At 35.8% G+C, this 23,098-nt stretch overlaps 1 protein-coding gene across 1 annotated transcript in view; it reads left to right on the plus strand.

Annotated features, from left to right (window-relative positions):
- Nucleotides 1-14,664: 14,664 nt before the first annotated feature.
- Nucleotides 14,665-23,098, plus strand: part of MACROD2 (mono-ADP ribosylhydrolase 2) — a 2,270,665-nt gene continuing 2,262,231 nt past the window's right edge. Inside the window, exons 1-2 of the mRNA XM_044663418.1 lie at nucleotides 14,665-14,994; nucleotides 18,678-18,794. Of these exons, the coding sequence (XP_044519353.1) occupies nucleotides 14,949-14,994; nucleotides 18,678-18,794 (163 nt within the window). The 5' untranslated portion in view covers nucleotides 14,665-14,948. The remainder of the gene's footprint in view (nucleotides 14,995-18,677; nucleotides 18,795-23,098) is intronic.

Below are 23,098 nucleotides of genomic sequence, written 5' to 3' on the forward strand. Positions count from 1 at the left end.
GTGTTTTTTGGGGACCAGAACAGATTAATTGCATTTCCATTCATTTAAATGGGAAATTCAATTTGACACACAAGCAAATTGAGCTATGAACTTGGCCATGGAATGAATTAAACTTGTGGGTCACTATCTCTCTCTCTCTCTCTCTCTCTCTCTCACCTATGTATATGTGTACATATACATCCATGTAATATATATAGTAACTTAAATTTATTTCATATATGTATATTCTATATACACTCTTGTCTTCTCTATTAGAATGTAAGCTTCTTATAAATAGGAATTGTTTCATAAATCATTTCTCCCCAGCACAATAAATATTCAATTGATATGAGATAGAGGCAAGTTCTAGAGTTTGATCACAGTAGAGAAATAAGGGAATAGGTAGACTGATATAAGTGTGTATGGTGACTTTGAACCCAGGAGATTTAGAATCCTAATGATCCTGGAGCCAAATCAAGAGGATTCAATAGTTTTGACCCTGCTTTGAAGTTTACAGATCTCTCTGCTGGTTCACTGAGAACATACTGAGAGAAGGGGAATGACTGACAATTTATATCCTTTGAAGTTATTTTCTGGGAGATTTATCCTATCCACCACCTCAAACAGTATAAATATTAGCACCCATTTGTATAGGACAGAGAATGATTCTCTTATTTGATTTTCTTTTGTTATTTACTTTTCTTTATATATATATATATATATATATATATATATATATATATATTATGCCATTAGATTGGTAATTCTTTTTTTTTAAACCCTTACCTTTTGTCTTGGAGTCAATACTGGGTATTAGTTCCAAGGCAGAAGAGTGGTAAGAGCTAAGCAATGGGGGGCCAAGTGACTTGCACAGGGTCACACAGCTAAGTAGTGTCTGAGGCCAAATTTGAACCTAGGACCTCCCATCTCTAGGCCTGGCTTTCAATTCACTGAGCCACCCAGCTGTCCCCTACATTGGTAATTCTTGCCTAGTCTGATAATAAAGTATAGCACTGGATGGGGACTTAGGCTATGATTTTGTAAAATTTATTTTTTTATTTCCATATTATTTATTTTTGTAATTGAATAATCTTATGAAACCCAAACCCCCAAATATACACCCAAATAAACAAGTGCTAAATCTTATGTTTTCATTTGCATTCCTACTCCAATAGGTCTTTCTCTGGAAGTGGACAACATTCTTTTTCATAAGTATCTTACAATTGTTCTGGATCATCGTATTGCTGTTAATAGCTAAATCTATCACATGTGATCCACAATGTTGCTGTCACTGTGTACAATGTTTCCTGGTTCTGCTTATTTAACTCTGCATTAGTTCATGTAGATCTTTCCAACTCTTTCTGAAATCATCCTATTCATCATTACTTATAGCACAATAGCATTCCGTCACCATACCACAGTTTGTTCAGCCATTCCTCTATTGAGAAGCATCCCTTTAGTTTCCAATTCTTTGCCACCACAAAAAGAGCTGCTATAAATATTTTTGTACAAATAGTTCCTTTCCCATTTTATTAATCTCTTTGGGATACAGACCTAGTAGTGGTATTGCTGAATCAAAGGGGAAGCATTTTTTAATAGCCTTTTGGGCATAATTCCAAATTTTAGGCTATGATTTGTACATTTGATTATTTCCAAATCATCATACTGGATCTAGGAAAAGTTGTAAGAGGCTTCAGGGCTGGAGTTCTCAGACTTAAGAATTCTAGTTGTTACATAAATGAAATAAAATAATAGTTGTCATTTGCATACTTGAAGTGAAGTAGTGATAAAAGTGCAATAAAACTTTTTAATGGGTGTTAATAGTAAAATAATGAAAATAAGATTGTTTGGATTAATTCTTATGGCCTGGGCTTTTCTTAGGGCCATTTTATAGGCTCACCCCCTTTTCTAGCATCAGCGACCTCTGTTTATCTGCCTTTTTTAGAGTACTATAAATCTTTAGCCTTGAGTACCCTCATGTGCCATACTGTAGGGATGAATGTCTGCATTTCCATGACGTGAAAGTAGGGTAATCACCTGAAGTCTTATTGTATTGTTAAAAAGTTGGGGAACAAGATTAGAGAAGAAAACTAATTTTTTTTGAAGACAGGAATTTGTTAGGAAACTTTTAAATTGAAGTCTCAGTTTTTTGTCTTTTGGATTAATGAAAAATATAGAAATAGGCCCATATGTTTTCCTAAGACTGAAATACTTTTTCATCTTTTTCCTCCTAGATTTAACTTTTTAAATTTTTTAAACTTCAAAAAAAAGGGTTTTGAAACTGCCTCTGCTCCTCAATGTTCATTTCCTAAAGTCCTTATTAAATATTGTACCTTTTTCTAAACTTCTACATTCATTCTATGAAACTTTTCTTAAGGTCTTCTCTCATCATTCTACTATTTTAGGGTTTTCCTACAGATGTTCTTCCTGTCCTATTTATTGTTGAGTGTTACCTCCCTGTTTATAAATCTTTTTCTTGTCCTTTTCCAAGAAAGGAGTTAGATTGATTTCTGATTTCTTAGTCAATCCTCCATCCATCCCAGTAATACAGTTACAGATAGGACAATAATCCATGAAGGTACCAAATAAGGAATGAACAACCTACTTTTCACTATGACCTCAAGAATCATCCACATCTCTATCAACAGGAACAGGAGCTTCATCTTTTCCTGAGCAGCAGCACTTGGACTGCCACTGCTCTTCTTCCTTCTACAGGCAGATAAGAGACTGGCCCACAGGCTTTTTCTCCCCAGGTCTGTGGGGTCTAGGCATGTTGCTAAGCAACCATTCCTGACTTCTGAGCCAATGGGATGCCAGGAAGGCACTTTCAACCAAGAATGAAAATGACTTGGGTGTGTGGCAACCATACCAAAACTGCTGTTCCTCTGGATGAAGTGGGTGGAAGGATCAAAGGTAGAGATTGTCTTGTCAATGATGATACCCTGTATGTTCAGACTTGAGTGTTTCCATTAGCATGGCTTTCATTAGTTAATGGAAATTCTTTTTTTGAATATAGGGATGTTCATCAACAATAAAGCTGGGAAAAATAACAAAGAACACTAGACACACTAGAGTCAGAAGACTTGGGTTCAAATCATGACTCTGGTTTCTTACTACTTGTATGTTATATTAGAAAAATCACTTTAACTCTATAGGTCTTAGTTTCCTTATCTGCAAAGTGAGGAGGGTTAGACTAGATGTCCTTTAAATAAAGCCCCTTTCCAGTTCATAATTTAGCATCCTATAATCCAGTGATCTGACCACATCCAGCAATTATCTTATCTGAATTATGAGATATGGAGATGACTAGGACCTTCCCATTCTTTTCTAGGTGAAAACTTTTATTCTCTTCTCTAAGTTGCTAATTTGCTGAGGTGTCACTGGAACAAAGGGTAATGAAGTCAAAGCCAAAAATAACTTTGCCTGAGGACTTCCTTCCTATTCCAGACAGCCAGCTGGACATTTTAGCCAGCATTAGGGTCTCCTCAGGGCAGGAGCAGAAACAAAAAATGTATATATGTTTGTAGATTTATATACATGCCTACATATGTATGCACTATATATTTAGCATAAGTGGAACACTATTCTTTTTTTATACCCATTTCCTCTGATTTTAAAAAATTATGTATATTTCCAATTATATGTAAAAATAATTTTTAACTTTTAAAAAACCTTGAGTTTGTTTCAAGTTCCAAATTCTTTCCCTCCCCTCCCTTCTACTTGAGAAGGCAAGCAATCTGATATAGATGATACATGTGCAGTGATGCAAAACATTTCTATATTAGCCATGTTATGAAAGAAAACACAAACCAAAAAAAATCCAAACAAAATAAAACAAAAATAACATTCAATCTAAAAACATTCTTTAAAAAATATGTTTTAATCTGCATTCTGGTTCTCTTAGTTCTTTCTCTGGAGGTGAATAGCATTTTTTCTGATGTCCTTCCATATTGTCTTAAGTCATTGTATTACTGAGAATAGCTAAGTCATTCACAGTTGATCACCATTCGATATTGCTGCTACTGTGTACAAGGTTCTCCTGATTCTACTCACTTCACTTTACATCAGTTAATTATCTTTCCAAGGCTTTTTGAAAACATCCTACTTATCATTTCTTATAGCACAATAATATTCGGTTACAATCACATCCAGAACTTGTTTAGCCATTCCCCAATTAATAGATGTTCCCTCAATTTCCACCTCTTTGCCACCACAAAAAGAGTTGCTATATTTTTGTACATAAATATATTTATCCCCCTTGGTTTTGTAGCGCTTTAAGCATAGCTCCAAATTGCTCTCCAGAATGGTTGAATCAATCCACAACTCCAGCAACAATGTATGTGTCCCTATTTTTCCATATCCCCTCTAATATTTGTCATTTTCTTTTTCTGTCATATTAACTAATCTGATAGGTATGAAGTGGTACCTCAGATTGTTTTAATTTGCATTTCTCCAATCAGTAGTTATTGAGAGCATTTATTATAGATAGCTTTGATTTTTCTGAAAATTGCCTGTTTATATCCTTTGACCATTTGTTAATTGGGAAATGTATTTATAAATTGGACTCTTCTCTCTATTTGAGAGATGAGGACTTTATTGGAGAAACTTGCTATAAAATCCTCTTCCCACCCCTCGCCCCCAATTTTCTGCTTTCCTTTTAATCTTGGCTGCAATGGTTTTGGGTAAAAACATTTTAATTTAATGGAATAAAATGATCTATTTTATATCCTGCAATTCTCTCAATCTCTTGTTTGATCATAGATTAGATTCTTCTTTATCAATAAATTTGGTAAGCAAACTTCCAAGTGTGGAACCTTTTTCTTAATATTTAAGGAATGTAGTTAGTTGAAACATTTTGGACCTGCAAAAATTAAATTCAATAATATACATTAAACACTTATATGAAGATCATAAGAGACCACAGGAATATTAGATGAAAAATGGGGTAAGACTTGTAATTTGGCTTCCTTTTTCCAACCTCTTGACACTTTACTGGCTGTGTGACCCTTGGCAAATAACTTAGTCTTTTAGCACCTAAGATAACTTTCAGACCAGAAATTACAGAAAACTTGTGGATCTGTTTTATCTTTATCTGTAGGTAAAGGGGGTTTGCTCATTTGAAGCTTCCAAGAGATCTATATATGTATATAGTATTTTTTTAAAACCCTTAACTTCTGTGTATTGGCTCCTAGGTGGAAGAGAGTGGTAAGGATGGGCAATGGGGGTCAAGTGACTTGCCCAGGGTCACACAGCTGGGAAGTGTCTGAGACCAGATTTGAACCTAGGGCCTCCTGTCTCTAGGCCTGACTCCACTGAGCTACCCAGCTGCTCCTATATGTATACAGTATATACAACACACTTTTATGCTCAAGATACAATGATATTTATTGAAAAATGACTGACCCTCCCCTTAAGGAGCTTATGAGACTTTACAGTGTTTATATGAGGAATAAAAAACCAAATGTATACCATATTTAAACTTATAAATTCTCTTTAAATTTTATAGGATTCTTTTCTCGTCCTTTCAGACTTATGATCCCAAAAGACATTTGATCTTCTTTCTCCAAGTGTCACACCCCTTTATAATCTGCCCAAATTGAATTCATTCTTCTGCTCTCCTAAATGTCTTTTCCCTATTCAGCATCAGTTTTTAGCATTGTTGGCATCATAAACAAGATAATATTTTTTTCTGTTTTTTTTAAACCCTTAACTTCTGTGTATTTAGGTGGAAGAGTGGTAAGGGTGGGCAATGGGGGTCAAGTGACTTGCCCAGGGTCATACAGCTGGGAAGTGTCTAAGGCTGGATTTGAACCTAGGACTTCCTGTCTCTAGGCCTGGCTCTCAATCCACTGAGCTACCCAGCTGCCCCCAAGATAATATTTATTGACTTGACATTTTGTTAGGTGATGTAAATTATCATAAAACAAAAACAGATTTCCTCTTCTCAAAGAATGGAATCGCAGATTGTCAGAATTGGCCTCAAAGGCCACTTGATCCAACCAATTCCTTAAAAATAAGTCCTTCTCAAAATATACCCAGTTAGTAGGAATGAGGCCTCCTTTTCCCTCCCCACCCCAAAAGAAGGCCATTGAGACACTTTTTAAAATGAACAAGACTACAGAAGAAAGTTCAGAAAAAATAGATAATCAGGGCAATTTGAAAGTAAGCATGGAATTTATTGTATATATATATATTTTTTTTTAAAACAAGAAGTATAAAGTATTCTTTCTTTTTTGTGTTCAAATTTAAAATATATTTTAAAATAATATATCCAAAAAGTGATAATCTAGATTTTGCTTAAAGATCTTCAGTGAGAAAATTGAACCACTTCCTCATAAGGTGGCTAATTCTTAATATAATTGAATTACTCAAATTATTAATAAGCTTTTCCTTACATTAAATTTAAAATTTCCTCACAATATAAGACAGTGAACTTCATTGATAAATGTTTGCATTCTGACTGTTTCACTGAGTTACCTGTCTCTCCCCCTCTCCTTGGGTTTTCCTATTCCTTGAGACACAACAATTTGGAAATTAGGCCTCTTAATAATGCTGCAGTAGTTTCTAAGTGCTCAAGTGAGAGAGGAAGTCAATTTATGTGGGAAAATCCCTTGTCTTTATTTTTTTAAACTGCTATAGTGATCCCAACTTTCAGTAACTACCACCCTTATCAGTCAGTATCTATCAGCATTGAGGCAAGAATCTTTCTTCAACAAAAATATTATGACTCCTTGAAGGTTCAGATGATAGCATTTTTAGCAATAAGGAAAATAAAGTATTTTAAAATTAAGGCATGCACTTTTTTTAGACATAATACTATTGCACACTTAATAGAGTACTAGTGTAACCATAATTTTTATATGTACTGGAAAACCAAAACATTCATGTGACTCACTTTATTTTGGTATTTACTTTATCATGTTGTAAGGAACTGGATCTGAAATATCTCTAAAGTATGTCTGTATAGATGAGGAAACTAAAGCTCATGGGTTGAATGCTATGTTCACACACCAAATAACATTGTTGAGCAGTAAAGTTTAGTAGAATGAATGCTAGATTTGGACCCAAGAAGCTAAACTTTGATATGTTTTAGCTGTGATGACCAAAGGAAGTCATTCAGCTTCTTGTGCCCTTGGTTTCTTCACCAGTACAGGCTGTCATTAAATCATTTTGTGGAGCCAGAGAACACTGCCAGTTATTCCAGACCACCATGGAACTTATATTATCAGAGAAATAGGTAATATTTTGCCTAAGACTCCTTATATTTCCTGTAGATGTCCAGAGGTCAGAGGCTGTGGATACCTGAAATGCTGAATATATATATGATAGACAATTGCCAGTCCTCAGTCAGAATGGAAGCAAAGATGGCGTGGCAAACTTCTAAGTGGAGATTCTGAAGAAAAGAACAAAATGACTCTTGAACTCCTTTTTTGGTGAATTGGCAGACTTATTAACATATAGCATGTGAAATGTCCTGTCTACATGTAGTCTCTATGTTTGTATTTGTCCTTCCACATATGTATCCTGGGTTACATCCATATCCCTTTATTTGTGTATTATCAATTTGTGCGTATTTATAAAAGTGTGTACTCCAAGTTTATGAATAAAATATTTTCTTGCTACACTATTTCATTAAATGCCTTTGCTCTGACTTGTGTCTTTTGCTAATTAATCATCAGGTGATACTGCTAGCTACCATTCTGATTCAGTTCAGAAATAATGTTGGATGAGTCTCATGCTTAATCTGAAGATTATGTGAATTATCTTAAATGGGCAGAAGTTCTGAGGAAATCCTGAGCTTTTAGTAGTTCCCTTAGAGAAGATGACTAGTGTTCTCTCAGCTCTACTTCCCTTTGGGTAGCCATGCCATTTTGTCATCCAGGCAGTGTGAATTATTGTGATTTTCCCAACAGAATTAATTCTGGAACCCCTATATCTGAAAAACCTTGTTTCTCACTTGATTTTGCTTCATTTTATTGAATGTTGATTATATGACCTTGTTATATTGGAGTTGCACCCCAGATGAACAAATAGAACATACTTAAATAACTATATAAAGTATTTTACTTTTGCCATAGAATCTATATAAAGGAAATTAAATAACGTGCAATAAAATATCTGTGTGGCTGTTGCCCTCCTGGCTTTGCTCAGACAGTAATATACAGACCATTCTTTAAGTCAAGGTATACTAGGGAAGACTGCTTTTCTTTAGTTCCCGATGACTGCAAACCTGAACAGGGAAAGGAATATTAAAAGTTTGCAGCTAATGTTTGACATCCATTAGAGGAAAACAGAAATTCTAGATCCAGAACCTTTTAGGGCAAGGGGCCTGGACTCAGGATTTGGTAGTAAGGGTAAGACTTTTATTCTCTCTCAGCTAATGCTTTTCTCAATTCAGTATCTATTTGATGGCAATGACTTCACACTGGCATCTCCCTGACCTTGAGACTGAGACTCTTACTCTCTCTTTGTGTAATTCCACAATACTCATTCTTGCCTTCCAACCTATACAAATCATTACTACTTCATGGCATTTGGGGGTAGGAGGGTTTAAACTGGGCTGTAGAGGATTGTCATACTTGTGAAAATAAACCCCATAATAGGGCTCGTTGGCTCTGGTTTTGAGTAGATGATTTCTTTTTTCTTTTTTTTAAATCCTTACCTTCCATTTTGGAATCAATACTATGCACTGGTTCCAAGGCAGAAGAGTGGTAAGGCTAGGCAATGGGGGTCAAGTGACTTGCCCAGGGTCACACAGCTGAGAAGTGTCTGAGGTCAGATTTGAACCTAGGACCTCCTGTCTCTAGGCCAGGCTCTCAATCCACTGAGTCACCCAGCAGCCCCCGATGATTTCTAATAAAGTACTTTGAACCTGGGACAAGCCTTTGTGAGTTGGAATAGTTCCCTCAGGTTCTACATGTAGTTGTAGTACCCCCTATTAAATCTCTCTACAGACTCATACTCATTCATTGGAATCCCTAGAAGAGTATCAGTTGACTATATTACTCTTTTTTTTTTTTTTAACCCTTGTACTTCGGTGTATTGTCTCATAGGTGGAAGAGTGGTAAGGGTGGGCAATGGGGGTCAAGTGACTTGCCCAGGGTCACACAGCTGGGAAGTGGCTGAGGCCGGGTTTGAACCTAGGACCTCCTGTCTCTAGGCCTGGTGCTCACTCCACTGAGCTACCCAGCTGCCCCCGACTATATTACTCTTAAGGTCCAAGTGACAGCTTTGAGGGCCTGAGTTTCTAGTATTATCACAAATCCTGTGTCCATGGGCCTTCCATCAGTTATCAACCAATAGCCTCAATTAGCCTTTTAGCAAGAGTATTTACTAAAATGATCTAGTAAAAATAATTGGTATACATTTTCCCTTCAGTTTCTCATTTTCTCCTCCCTTAAGTCAAACCTGTGGCATTCTTTGACAAGTATATTTAGAGTCCAGGGGAAGTATGGACTCAAATTTGGAGCAAAATGGTAGTGAGGCCCATTAAACAACTCTCTGGTATATCTCTTTCCTAGGCTCCAAAAGTCAGGATCTTTAAAAATTTCATAGGCCACATTTCTTTGTGGTACAAAGGGTCCTTCATTGGAATCCCCAGAAGAGTATCAGTTGACTATATTACTCTTAAGGTCCAAGTGACGACTTTGAGGGCCTGAGTTTCTAGTATTATCACAAATCCTGTGTCCATGGGCCTTCCATCAGTTATCAACCAATAACCTCAATTAGCCTACACCAAAGGGAAATTTAATGGGTCTCACTACCATTTGACTCCAAGTTTGAGTCTATACTTCCCCAAGATTTTGTATAAACTTGTGCCAGAATGTGCCATAGGCTTGGGGAGAGGAAAGAGAAGGGAAGATGTTGGGTAACGATTGTTTTTTCCTAGACCATTTTAGTAAGGATTTTTTAGGATCTGGAGTCCACCATTTGATCAGTCCAGTGATGAATTGAAACCAACTCTCTTCTTTTTATATATTGCCCAAGAAGTATAACTTGATCTCAGTCAATTATAGGAAGTTTTCCATGTGGTATTATCTTGTCTTTTATCCAGTTCCCAAAGTCTTATTTTCAAATGGATTATGTAATTCCTTTGCAAATTAACTGGGATGTTTTGGCAAAGTCCATAGTCCCAAATCCTGGATAGCACTTTAGTGACTTAGGAAGGTTCATAGATTGTCCTTTTCCAGTGCTTTGTACTGAAGAGTTTCAGAAAAGTCTATGTGGCACAGTTCATAAACAAATGGGAAAATAATATTTATCCATGCTTTCAAACACATGGTCAACAAATTAAAAAACAGAAGCCATTCTACAAAATTCTAATAGTTGCTTCCTCTGTTCATTTTTGCAAAAAGACCTTCCTTGATCCAAATAACAGAAAGAAAGAAAAGGAAATCAAATTTTCCTCTTCAAAGGGAAAGCCTAATCCCTTCAGAACTCCTAGAATAGGCAAGGCCATTTACCAAAATTACAAGGATCTGGATACAACTAGAAATTATAATCCTTCAATCTCAAGTGAGAAACTAAATTGGATAGGGTAAAAAGATCCTCCATGACTCTTTTTAATATATAGGGTAATTTAATTGGAAGTCTAGACAAAACACTTCTAAGTGTCCCTTTCCATACCAGGAGCACCAAACAATTTCCAGTGAGATCTTTTATATGTAAGATGTATATGTAAAAGGTCAAATACAAAAATGTCCTCTGCATTTCTTTACTAAAGGGCAACTAAAATTTCCCTAAAGGTTGCCTCCAATGTAGGAGGGTAATGTAAATAGAGTTCTCAACTCACCATTCACAAAGATAGATAAGTTGGTTAACTTAAAGGAAAACAAACTCAAAAAAACCCAAGAGGTATAGAGCTCTTAAAAGGCATTAAGAGCATATGGTTGATCATTTAAGGCTCCTGAGCCAGTAGGTAAGCATCATTCCATAGACCCAGCAAGTCCATAAAGATCAGACAAATAGCCTGGACTCATGTCACAATAAGGCAAGCAATCCAGCTTTAGGAACATTTATGAGCTATCAAAGTATGCTTTAGACAGTGAAGTAGTTGGATAATCTTGAATAAATGAGTACAGAAACACAACAAATATCTGTATAAACATATTCAAATAAGCAAGAGTAATCTCAAAGGAACTTGTTTGACTTGTAAAGAATGGCACTGGAAAACAGTCTGTCCAATAACTGCCAAAAGCAAAAGAAAAAAGCCTAATTTTTCTCAACTATATCCCTGAGAATTAGTTTATCTAAGAATACTAATACTGGATGAAGAATCTTTCTGCTAGATCCCTTCAAACAGAGAACGCTAAAATTATTCTCTTTTTTGGTGTCCATAAAGTATAGCATTTCCTTTGGCACAATGCCCTTATCTGTTGGTTTCCAGAGGAAGGCTGCTATTCCTCTCCTCTGAGAGACTAGGATTTCTTATTGCTTATGAGCCCCAACTAGTGTGCTTTCAACTGACAATTAGTCAACTAGATTTAATTACCCTTTACAAATTCTTTTTAATAAGGTGGTCTAACTAGAGCAGGTAGCACAAAACATCCACTCCTAAACTAAGGGTTCATTCTCCCTTAACAAAAGCTTTGGGTGACAAATCTTAAAGAATGATGATACTGAGGTACACAAGTAGAAAATATACATTTTGTGTGTATTTTACTCACGTTGTGAGTAAACTCACAACTCCTGGTTACTGGAAGTTTCTTCTTTAGTTTACAGCTGGCATTCTTTTCTGCCCTAAGTGGTCACCTCCTTGAGGCTGTTTCCTTGGTGTGGCAAATTTGTGCTCAGTGTGTTTCTTAGCTCATGAGGTAGATACTCCATTTGACTATTTGTATTTCATTGGACACAGCTACAATGCTGTAACCTCCAGATTTTCTGACTTTTTCCCAAAGGTTGTAGGTCAGTAGGTTGAAGGTTAATTTCATCTTTGGAACTCACAATTCCTGGTTACTGGAAGTCCTTTCCTCTCTTCATAGAGCCTTAAAAAATTTTTTTTACCTTTGGTCTTATAATCAATATTGTGTATTGATTCCAAGCAAAAGAATGGCAAGAACAAGGCAGTGGGGGTAAAGTAACTTGCCCAGCACACAGCTAGGGAAGTGTTTGAGGCCACATTTGGATGCAAGACCATCCTTCTCCAGGCCTGGCTCTCAAACTCCTGAGCCACCTAGTTGCCTTCTCTTCATACAGTCTTCATGAAGTTCCCCTTGGATGTAGGTTCTTCACTAGGATCTTATGGTCATTGCCCTTAGGCAAGGCCCATCTATTGGCTGCACTTCCTTCTGGTCTAAAGGGTCATAATCTTTGAAAATGCCTCTTTCCTGTCAGGGCTTATTTTCTGTGTCCATTTTGGTCTGTGTTTTTCTTTATGTTTTTTTTTCCTTGTATTTTCTTCTTTCCATGGGCTTCATGCTTTGGTTCTTCCTGGCTCAGTATCTTTGAAAATGTGGTCAAATCAAGGGACATTACTAAAACTCCCTCTAAGCTCAGTTTCCCTCTTGCTGCTCTCTTAGAGAGGTGTAAAAGTCTGCCTTATCAAGGAATCCTTTCTTGTTTGGCTGGATCACTGCTAAACTGAAATGACTGTTGGCCCAACTGTCTTTTTTTTTTTTTTTCCTTTTTTTTCTTTTTTTAAACTGTAGCCCAAGACATGTGATTTGATCTCAGACCAATCATAAGATATTTCTTGAGTGGCATTATTTGCCTTTCATTCAGTAGCTAAAAATCCTAAAATCCCCCCTCCTTTTTTTTTTAAGGGCTTGTTTACACATTGTAACAATGTTACAGGAAATTTCCTAAACATCTAACAGTTTGCTCAGGTGACTGATTAATGGAGGTGGGGCATAAGTAAATAATGCCATTTTAGTAACAATATCTTCCAGATCATCTAAATGAAATTTTTATTGCAAATTTTTTTTGTTAATTTTGTTAATAAATTTTCCCTTCATTTCAGTCTTTCCTGCATGCTCCCCTTGTTAAGGAAAGTAAAAGACATTTAGTGCTTAGTGGAGAAAAAGTTTGGAAAGTTTTTTTTTGGTTCTTTGTGGACTTTGAGCCTATTCTCTGACAGAGACAATTTATTTTATATAAATACCTATAGACCTCTTTGAGCAGAATTTTATGGAATTTAAATATGTACCTCTATAAAAGTATCTTTTGGGTCTTTCCTTGTGTTCCTATTTGTCTTGACACCTATATAGATGCTTTATTTTATTTACCCCATGAACCAATGCCTCAAGATTTCTAATCTATATGTATCTTAAGGAAATCCCCAAATCTCTGTTCTCCTTTGAGGTATAAAATACCCAACATAATACATTAAATGAAGTGGCTGGACTGGATGACCTCTCAGGTTCCTTCCAGCTCTAAATCTATGATGCTGTCATCTGAACAGCTAAATGGCTGAGTGGGTTTACTCCAGCTTCCTCTGTTGAACGGATAGGCAGTTTTTTAAACCTCACTCCACCTTTAAGTGTAAGTCAGCTATAGTTCCTTAATAATTGACTTGACAGCTAGCCCTAAATGTCACGATAATGTTTGACATTTAGAGAAAGACTAGCCCTGTGATTGCCTTTGAATAGGATACTAGGAAAGATAATATTTCCTTTTCCAATGCAAAAGACCTCATTAAGAGACTTCGGAGAGTAGCCTAGACAAGCACTGAGAAGTTATTGTGGCTTGCCCACCATCACAAAGTCAATATGGATTTGTGGTAGGATTTCAACGCAGGTCTTCCTAGCCTTTAGAACAGTTTTCTACTTATTACACACTATGTCTCATTTAAATAGCACTTGCATTTTTTTGTAAAATGTATTATATACGTTTTCATTTGAGCCTTATGACCCTGTAAGTATAGTATTCTATGTATTATGCCCATTTTGTAAATGAGAAAACAAATCCTGGCAAAAGAGTAGTTAGCAATTCACCGTTAGTAGCAAAGGTAGATATTTGAACTCAGGCCTTCCTGACTTTAAGGACTATTATATACTGTATCTACCCCCTTGCTATTAGTACAAGGATGCACATGTTCCGTTAATTCTGCCTCTTCATTTCTTTGCTTCCCTGACTAAACTCTCATCCAGTGGAAGAGAAGCTCTTTGAGGGCAGGGACTGGACCATTCTTCATTTTCGCATCCTTTGCGCGTAGCACAGCACTTTTCGCATTGTGGGCGCTGAATAAATACTTGCTGAATTGCTTATTTTTGATAATCTATCGATGTCTCCAGTCATCCATCCAGTCCACAGATCCTTTGTAAGCAGCTCTCTAAGGTCAACTCTCAAACAGTTTTGCTTGGCAAAAGAGGCACCGCAGCCCTCCCCACCCCGCAGCACTTGTCCCTCCCTCTGGCTCCGCCCCGTCTCTTTCCACCCCCTTCTTTTCCTTCATTCCCTCCTCCCCTCCTCCCTCCGCCTCCCAATTCTTTTCTCCTCCTTCCTGCTCCCCAACGTCCACAACGTCGGGATGAGGAGCCTGCGCCTGCGCCTGCGCCTTTGGACTGAAGCCCCTGCCCGCGGTGGGGAGAGCGGAAAGACTGGCAGGCTGTTGAGCCAATGGCAGGCACCGTCGCCCAGCTGCTGGGAGGCGGGGCCTTTGCGAGGGTGTTAGGTTAGAGCGAGGCGTGACCTAGTTGACAGGCTTTGAGGGGCTACTGCCGCCGCCACTGGTGCTGCCGCTGTCTCTGCTGCTGGTGCTGGTGCTGTTGTTGCGGCTGCAGCTCACGGGGTGTCCTGCAAGGGGGATTCGGAGCCGGAGCCCGAGGCGAGAGCGAGCAGTGAGGAGACGGGGAAAGGGAGAACCGGAGGAAGGGGGGACGGCGGCGGCGGCTGCGGGCGGGGGGCAGAGACTCTTTCACTTTTTGGATTTCCCCGAGTTCCCCCTCCCACCCCGTGCGCGCACACACCCCCCCTTTTTTCCTGTGAGCCTGGGGAACTTGCAGTTCAAAGCCAGCCACCCCCACGGCAACATGTACCCCAGCAACAGGAAGAAAAAGGTGTGGAAAGAGGAGAAAGGTAACCGGCCCCTTTATTTTCTCGGGGTAGCTTATGGTTGGGGGTGACGAGGGAGTGGGGGTGGGATTGCTGTGCGCCGACCTCCGCTTGGGCTGCCGTCCCTCCTCTCTTCAGATCGCTCCCTCCTCTGCGCGTGCTTTCTGTTGCTCGGGGTGCCCCCCGCCTCCGCCCCCATCCCCGTACTTGCACACTGGAGTGTGTACACACACGTGCATGGACACACACATACACACTCACTCTCACTGCCCGGGTTTTAGTCCTCTCGCCAGTCCTTGCACTTTGGGCTCAGGTGTTTGTCTCTGTCTTTTGAACCTGGAAGAATATTGCCTTCTTCTTCCTCTCCCCTCCCTCATTTTCCAGCATCAGCTGGGACCTTCACGCATCCTCTTGCACGTGCTGACCTGACTGTCACCTGGCAGTGGTGGCTTCTATTTTCTCTAGCTCCTACTAAACCTCTTTGCCCCACCCCCACCTGTCCCGTCCTTGCTTTTCGTTGGCATAAACTGATCCCACTTTGTAGTTTTGTCCTCCCTCCCTATTCCGTTTGATTGAAGTGTGACTTATGTCTTTACTAGGTGGACACTCCCAGATCGATAAGTATAGATGATACAAAGTTGACCACAAACTGTAGGGTTAGTGTAGGATAAGTAGTTTCAAAGCAATCTGCATTTTTTTTCTTGTCCTTATGTTTTTCTTTATGTCTGATCCCTAACTGATAAACTGAAGTTTCTTGGAATAAGCTTATTACTAATGCCAATCTTGGATTGATTCCCGAATTTTAGTATATATCAAGACTTGTTCAAGGCAGCCTGATAATGTCAGTGTCATCGATTTTGAGTTAAAAAATAAATTATGTTTATCATTTTATATCTTTTTAAAGGGAAAATAATGCTGTAAGAAATTATATCTTTATGCAAACTTCACTCTGACATACTTTTCACTTCTCTTTCTCTTCACCCCTTTGCTTTTAACAAAAATATAAAAACATAGGTTGCTGTTGCTCTCTGCACATCACCCTGTAAAGTAATCTAAAATGTATGCAGTATTCTGTTTGGGAATATCAAGCAAAGAATAAATGGAAAGTTGAATACCTTGTAAACTGTTACCTAAAAATTGGAAACTTTAATTTCAAGTCCCAGGCCTTGCAAAAAGGGCGAACAAAGGAGATAGGAAGAGGTTTAAAGTGAAGAAAAGGAACTCCATAGAACCTTTCTCAGAAAGCACCACTGGGAGGCATTCACCCTCCCTCCCCTTTAGAATTTTGGTAAAGGCCATTATGACAATCATAGGTCAAAACAAACCCTGTCAAAATTTGGTATATGGAAGATTGATGTATTTTATTGTAACCAGTTTACTACATAGAACCACAACCTTAGAAAAATTATCTCTGAAGAGATTTAACTTATGTCCCATTTTATTATAGAATTTTAAAAATAGGCAACTAGAGAGTATTAAGCTAGCATTCCAGTAAATTTTATCAGTGATGATGATATTAAGATTCAAAGCCAAGTCCTAACTGGAAAGAAATTTAGTAAATATTAGACAACTAAGGTAACTGTAGTTGGTAGCAAATTTTCTTTTTGTGGTTATAATGATTTTAACTACAGAATATAGCCTTTTTGAAAAAACATGATTTAACCCTTGTTTTACTTATTGTTAAAACCCTATGCATATATCTTTATTCATGATCCTGAGATATTATAATTAACAACAATGATGGCAGTATTAGGGGGAAATAGGAAAAAACAACCTCTTTTTATATATTTTGATTAAAAAGTAATGATTACTTAATACATCCCCCATAACAAAGGAATACTTTCCTACTTTAAATGATTCTATAGCATACATTGTTGTCTTTTAATAGCCACAAAGCTATAAATGACAATGTTTTAAAGTTACTTTCCCCATAACTTTTATTATTTGCTTCCATTAGAGTAAAGAGAAAAGGTATCAGATTATAAGATCATGTAGAAACAAATGTACATTTATGATAGAATATAATAATAAAATGTCTGTGGGCCAAAGCTAATAAGCTATTATATTTGTAATTTTTATTTCAAAAGAGACTTTTTGTAACCTGCAGTCTAATTAAAATTTAAGTATGATTTTGTTTATGAGTTATCTCAGTGTTATTATGAGATTACTTTTATGCATTTTTAGTAGTCATTAGAAACTGTGACTTTTTTTGTTTAAAGTTGTTGAATTGTGAAGTAAAGTTGACCTTCCTCACTGAACTTTAAAAGCCTAGTGTAACTTACTTGAACTCAGTGTAATAAATAAATAGAGGTTTGTTTGCTTGCATTATTATTTTAGATTACATGATATATTTTTTGGTGTTTAATATGAATAGTATTTGTTGAAAAGTGAATGGCTTTGATTTTTAAGAATAAATTTCACAATACTGAAGAAACTCCTTGTATTCTTGTGTAATCAATATGTGTTTTTTTACCACTTATTTCCTGGTTTAAAGAAATAGCCAGCCAAAGTTCTCAAGGCTCTGCATTTTTGAACCCCAACCTTAAAAGACCTATTATGCTGGAGGTGGCTTATATTTGATCTTGGTATATTATATAATTTCAAGTTTTCACTGTGATTTATCTTCTATAGAGTAGGTTCTGCTTTCGATATTTTGTTGTTTGATTTTTGTTTCCCTTATTGTTGTTTTTGTTTTGTCACTTAAAATTTTAAGTGACTACAGAATGAAAAGTGTCACATGACATTCCTATAAGTTATTAGTAACTTTTTTTTTTTTCAAAACCCTTGCCTTCTGTCTTGGAGTCAATACTGTGTATTGACTCCAAGGCAGAAGAGTGGTAAGGGTAGGCAATGGGGGTCAAGTGACTTGCCCACGGTCACACAGCTGGGAAGTGTCTGAGGCCAGATTTGAACCTAGGACCTCCCATCTCTAGGCTTGGCTTTCAATCTACTGAGCTACCCAGCTGCTCCTGTTATTACTAACTTTTACAAAAGCAGTTATAACATCCCTGAACCTAAAACATTGAGAAGCAGTGTGCTATATAGTAGATAGGTCAGTACGAATTTTGTCTCACATTCTAACTCTATGACCATGGACAGTGTCCCAGATAACTCACTAAGACTCTTACATTGCAGAGGAATTGATGATCTGCATTGGTAAAGGGAATTTCCTCAACTGGAGTTACCCAAACCCATGAAATCAGAGACTTAGATCAACTTCTCAAATCTCAGTAGTATTTAATTATAGTAAATATTTTCTATATTTTATTTTTAAATAACAGCATAATCTTCCTCAACAAAACAAAGATGTTATGAATATTAGTTATTTTTAAAACAAAATTTATTTTGCTATTATCCTTAATGAGTCCAAAATAATTGAGAGGCAGAATAATATAGTGCATAGAACTCTTGACTGGGAATATGGTGACAGTCTATATCAGTAGTGCAATTGAAAACAGGCAAATCATTTCATCTCTTTGGTCTTCAGTTTTTCTGCAAAATGGCATTAATCTAATAATTTCGAAAGTTTCCACTCCAAAAATACTATGACTTATCAAGTATTTAATATCTAAAATTCTGAACTTTTGTCAAATTTTTCAAGAGCACTTCCATTTTTTTATAAGGCCACTAACATTTTAAAGTTAAATGAAAAATAATATTAAGTTTTAAAGTTTAAAAAATAAAAATGATTTGCATTTTTTTAAAAGAACGTTTACTGAAGATGACCTTGGAAGAGAGACGAAAAGAATACGTGAGGGATTATGTTCCTTTGAAAGACATTCCATCATGGAAGGAAGAAATGAAGAGCAAAAGCCAGAATGACGGTAAGTTTTAAAATGTCCTGCTGTTAGATTGTAACTTTTTATCTAAGACTTCAGCAGGAAAAGTATAACTTCATGTATAATTTCAGCAGAAAGTTGGTAACATATATTAAACAAAAAGGAGGTGCCATTTTCTGCTTTTTGAAATTATTATTGGGTTATCATTCAGATTCTACCTGTATTTTTTTTCTAATTGAAATTGAATTAATGTAATTGAATAATGTTACTATGTAGGCTACTTTGTAGTACAGGTGAAAGAACTCTGAACTTGGATCCAGAAAGATAGGATTGAATTCCTATCAAAAAGTATATGTTGAGAGACCTTGGCTAAAACTTTTAGTTTCCTTGATTCTTAGTTTTTTTCTTTAAAAGAAAGAAATGTCTGTATGTCCTCTTTACAAAGAGATTATATAGTACTTTATGAAATGTAAAACTTCAAATATTACTAAATAATGTCATTACAATTATTACTTGAATTGTGTATTTTTGTCTAATTCCCAGACAAAATGCTGTTTTTTTGGTATATGTAGCCCTCTATATATCCATATCTAGTTTCTTGAAAAGGAAATTCAAATAAAATAATCATTTTAAAAATTTCTTTACTAAAATCCTTCAAAATGAGTCATCCTAACTTTCTGACAAATGGCCAGCATCAGCCTTTTCCTACAACAATTTAACATTTATATGTATTTTTTTTTACATGCTATACATTATGTTTCTTGCACGCATACTTTCCATTAATGGTATTTAATCAATGCTTGGTACACTGAAAAAAATTAGAAAAGATAAGAATTGAGCATTTTTATCATTTTTATAGTTGTTTTGAAAAAATTTAAACTTAGGAAATGTGACAAAGACATTAGAGAAAGACAGACAGAGACAGAGACACTTATCAGTAAATTGGAGAGAGGGTGATGAATTTTTTGGTCACAACAACTCTTAGAGACTGTTTTCTAAAGCATATAGAAGTTGAGATCTGTGTCAGTAGAGGGAGTACCCTTACCAATGAAACTATATATCCTTTAAGAATGATTATATATTTTACATGTGTTGAATAAAAAAAATTCTGATGTCTTTCAGAGTAAGTTTTAAGTCCAGTTAACAGAATGTTATTTAAAATATTAGTTTGTAAAGAGGGAGCAAACTTATAAATATAATTCCACATTGGAGATAGAACTGGAATAAAACTGGATTAATAACAAATATGCTATTTTGCCATAATTGAACATAGTTAAATTTTCAGTGGAAGACTTTTTTTTTCAGCACAGTGACACCATGTAAAATTATACATGTGATATATGTAATTATTTTTAATTTTCTCTGTTTGCATAATTTAATTGAGTTCAATTTTTTCTTCTTGGCTTATGGTTAAAAGGTTTAAAAGTAACAATTATGTATTAACTAGATTTTGTTTAAATTTTAATAAATATGTTAATCTGATAGAATTGAAAAGTTGATGGTTAGATTAGAGTAGAAAGTGGGTATTTTAAAAATCCAATATATATTTTTGTTTATCATCCCTCCCTATATTTTTAAGTATTTTGGGTTCATCTATGCCAAATTATTGTATATTTGGCATAATAATAAATAACAGTTTTGCAAGTGCATGTATCTAGTACAAATTTATATATATGTGTGTATATATGTACATATATACACAGTAAGTTTCAGAATTTTCAAAGGGAAAAAAGATTTGATAATTGTTCTAAAGGTTAGAGGAAATTGGTATTCAACCTATTTTCGTTTGCTACTTTTTTCATGCTAGAGTTCTATTAGAATGTCATGCCATTGCTGAATGTATGATTTACTGTCTTTGAATGGAAGGAAGTAATGTAGAGGATACTTGTTATATTCCTACTATTTATAGTGAAAATCAGGGACCATATCTAGAATTGAGTTTCATACTAACTAATTGCTTCTAGGGAAGTATAACATTAGAAAAAAACTGTCATGATTTAATTCAGCAAGCATTTATTAAACATATTTTATATCTGAGTCACTGTGTCCCCTCTTGGAGATATTAAGACAGAATAAAAAATGATTCCTGTCATTATGAAACCTGTATTTCCACTGGGGCAGTAATACATGCAGGTATCATGGTTAATTAAGTAGAACTCTGGATTGGAAGTCAGGAAGATCTGGGTTCAATTTCTACTTCAGACACTTAGTACTTGTGTGACCCTGTGTAGCTCGTTTAACTTCACTGAGATTAATTTTTTTATCTGTAAAATGGGGATAATAATAGTACTTATCCCAAAGCATGTTGTGATGAACAAATGAGATAAGGTATGTAAAGGCCTTTTCAAACCTTAAAATGCTATGTAAATATGAGCTTCTATTGTTGTTATTAATATATGATAACCTGGTAAGGGAAAAATAAAGTAATATATTATGGGCTATGCTAATACTTGAAATATTATCTGATAAGGACAGAGTACTTGGAGTTTCCTTCTCACTGCTTTTGGATCCTTGTTTTAATAAAGCTTTAAATTACATTAACTTTTTCGGTTTCTATGTCTTATTGTTAAGTTAATATTGAGCTCATAGTTCATTAAAATCCACAGGTTAATGTCGTTTTGTTTGAATTGCCATCTAGCCATATCATCCCCATGCTATACTTAGGTGTTTTTTTTACCTTAAGCATAGTACTTTACATTTGCCACTATTAAGTTTCATATAATTAGATTTTCATAATTTTCCCATCCATAAATCATTTTGCTTTCTGATTCTATCATTTAATGTATTAACTACCTATCTTAGCTTACTGTCCTTTATAAAAGATAAAAAATCAACCAAAGTCACTGATAAAATGCTGAACAGAACAAGACTAAGGATAGAACCCCATGTTACTCCATTAGAAATATCCTTTCAAATTGATATCAGTCTATCATTTATTATACTTTGATTGTAGATATTATACATATCTATGATATTTCTCTGATATGCAAGTCTAGTCTATCAAAAAAAAAGACATAAGACTGTAGGATCCTAGAATTTTTTAATTGAAAGGGACCTAAGAGGCCTTCTAACCCAAAAAGAATTTTGACTATAATATACCAGAGAAGTATTTGCCCAGCTTCTGCTCCTAGACCTCAAAGGAAGGGTAACAAACTTATCTCTGGAGGCAGTCCATTCCACCTTTTGTCAGTTCTCATTTTTAGGAAGTTTTTTCATTTGCAACTTCCACCCATTGTTCTTCCTTCTATTTTTTTGGACTAATCAAAACAAGTTTAATCTCTCTTTTACATGATATCCCATTAGTTACTTGAAGACAGCAATCACATCACCCCTAAGGATTCTTTTTTCTAGGTTACATACAGTAGGACCATTACCTCCCTATTCCTGGAAGCTATGCCTCTTTTAATGCAGTTGTCATATAACATTGATTAAGTTTAATATGAATTGAACTTAAAATCCACCAAACTCCCCAAGTCTTTTTAGGTTAACTGTCATATAATTAATTAAGCTTGTCCATCTTACACTTGTATGGTTGAATTTTTTGTATTCACATAAAATACTTTACATTTATCCTTATTGAATTTCATTTTTATTAGATTCATCCCAATTCTCTAGCCTGTCTAGACCCTTTGGATCCTGACTTTATCTTCTGCATTAGAATATCCCTCTCATCTTTTTGTTATCTACATGTTAGAATAACATGTCATCTAGACTTTTATTCATTGATAAAAATATTAAACACTGGGCCTGGCACAGATTCCTGGGTGTACTCCATTGGAAACCTCTTGCTAACAAATAAGTTCAGTATTGAGTTCAGTATTCCAACAAGTTCTAAGTACACATAATTGAATAATTGAATCCTTATCTTTTCATCTCCATGGGAATAACATGAGATACTTTATCAGAAGCTTTGTTAAAATTGAGATATACTGTATATCCATAGCATACCCCCTTATCATCATGTTTATTAATCTTGTGAAAAAGGGAAATGAAAAGTAGTCTGGTATGACCTATTCTTCATGAAGACATACTGGTTGTTACTAATGATGGATTCCTCCTATTTGCGGGAAAGATACTGAGTTCAGGTTTAGATATGTTACATTTAAGATATCTCCAGCACACCTAGTTTAAAAATTTCAAGTAGGCAATTTAAGACCTAGAACTGAAGTTTGGGGGAGAGACTGAAACTGGATATGCTGTTCTTTGAGTCATCTGCCTAGAAATGATAGCTATTACTCAGAGAAACTGATATGTTACTGAAATTATTGAGGGAGAATATAACAGAGCCCAGGATAGAATATTAGGAGAATACCTGCATTTTGAGGTGCTGAGCTAGTTAAGGACTCTGA

Source organism: Gracilinanus agilis, chromosome 2, assembly GCF_016433145.1.
Source record: "Gracilinanus agilis isolate LMUSP501 chromosome 2, AgileGrace, whole genome shotgun sequence".
NCBI lineage: Eukaryota > Metazoa > Chordata > Mammalia > Didelphimorphia > Didelphidae > Gracilinanus > Gracilinanus agilis.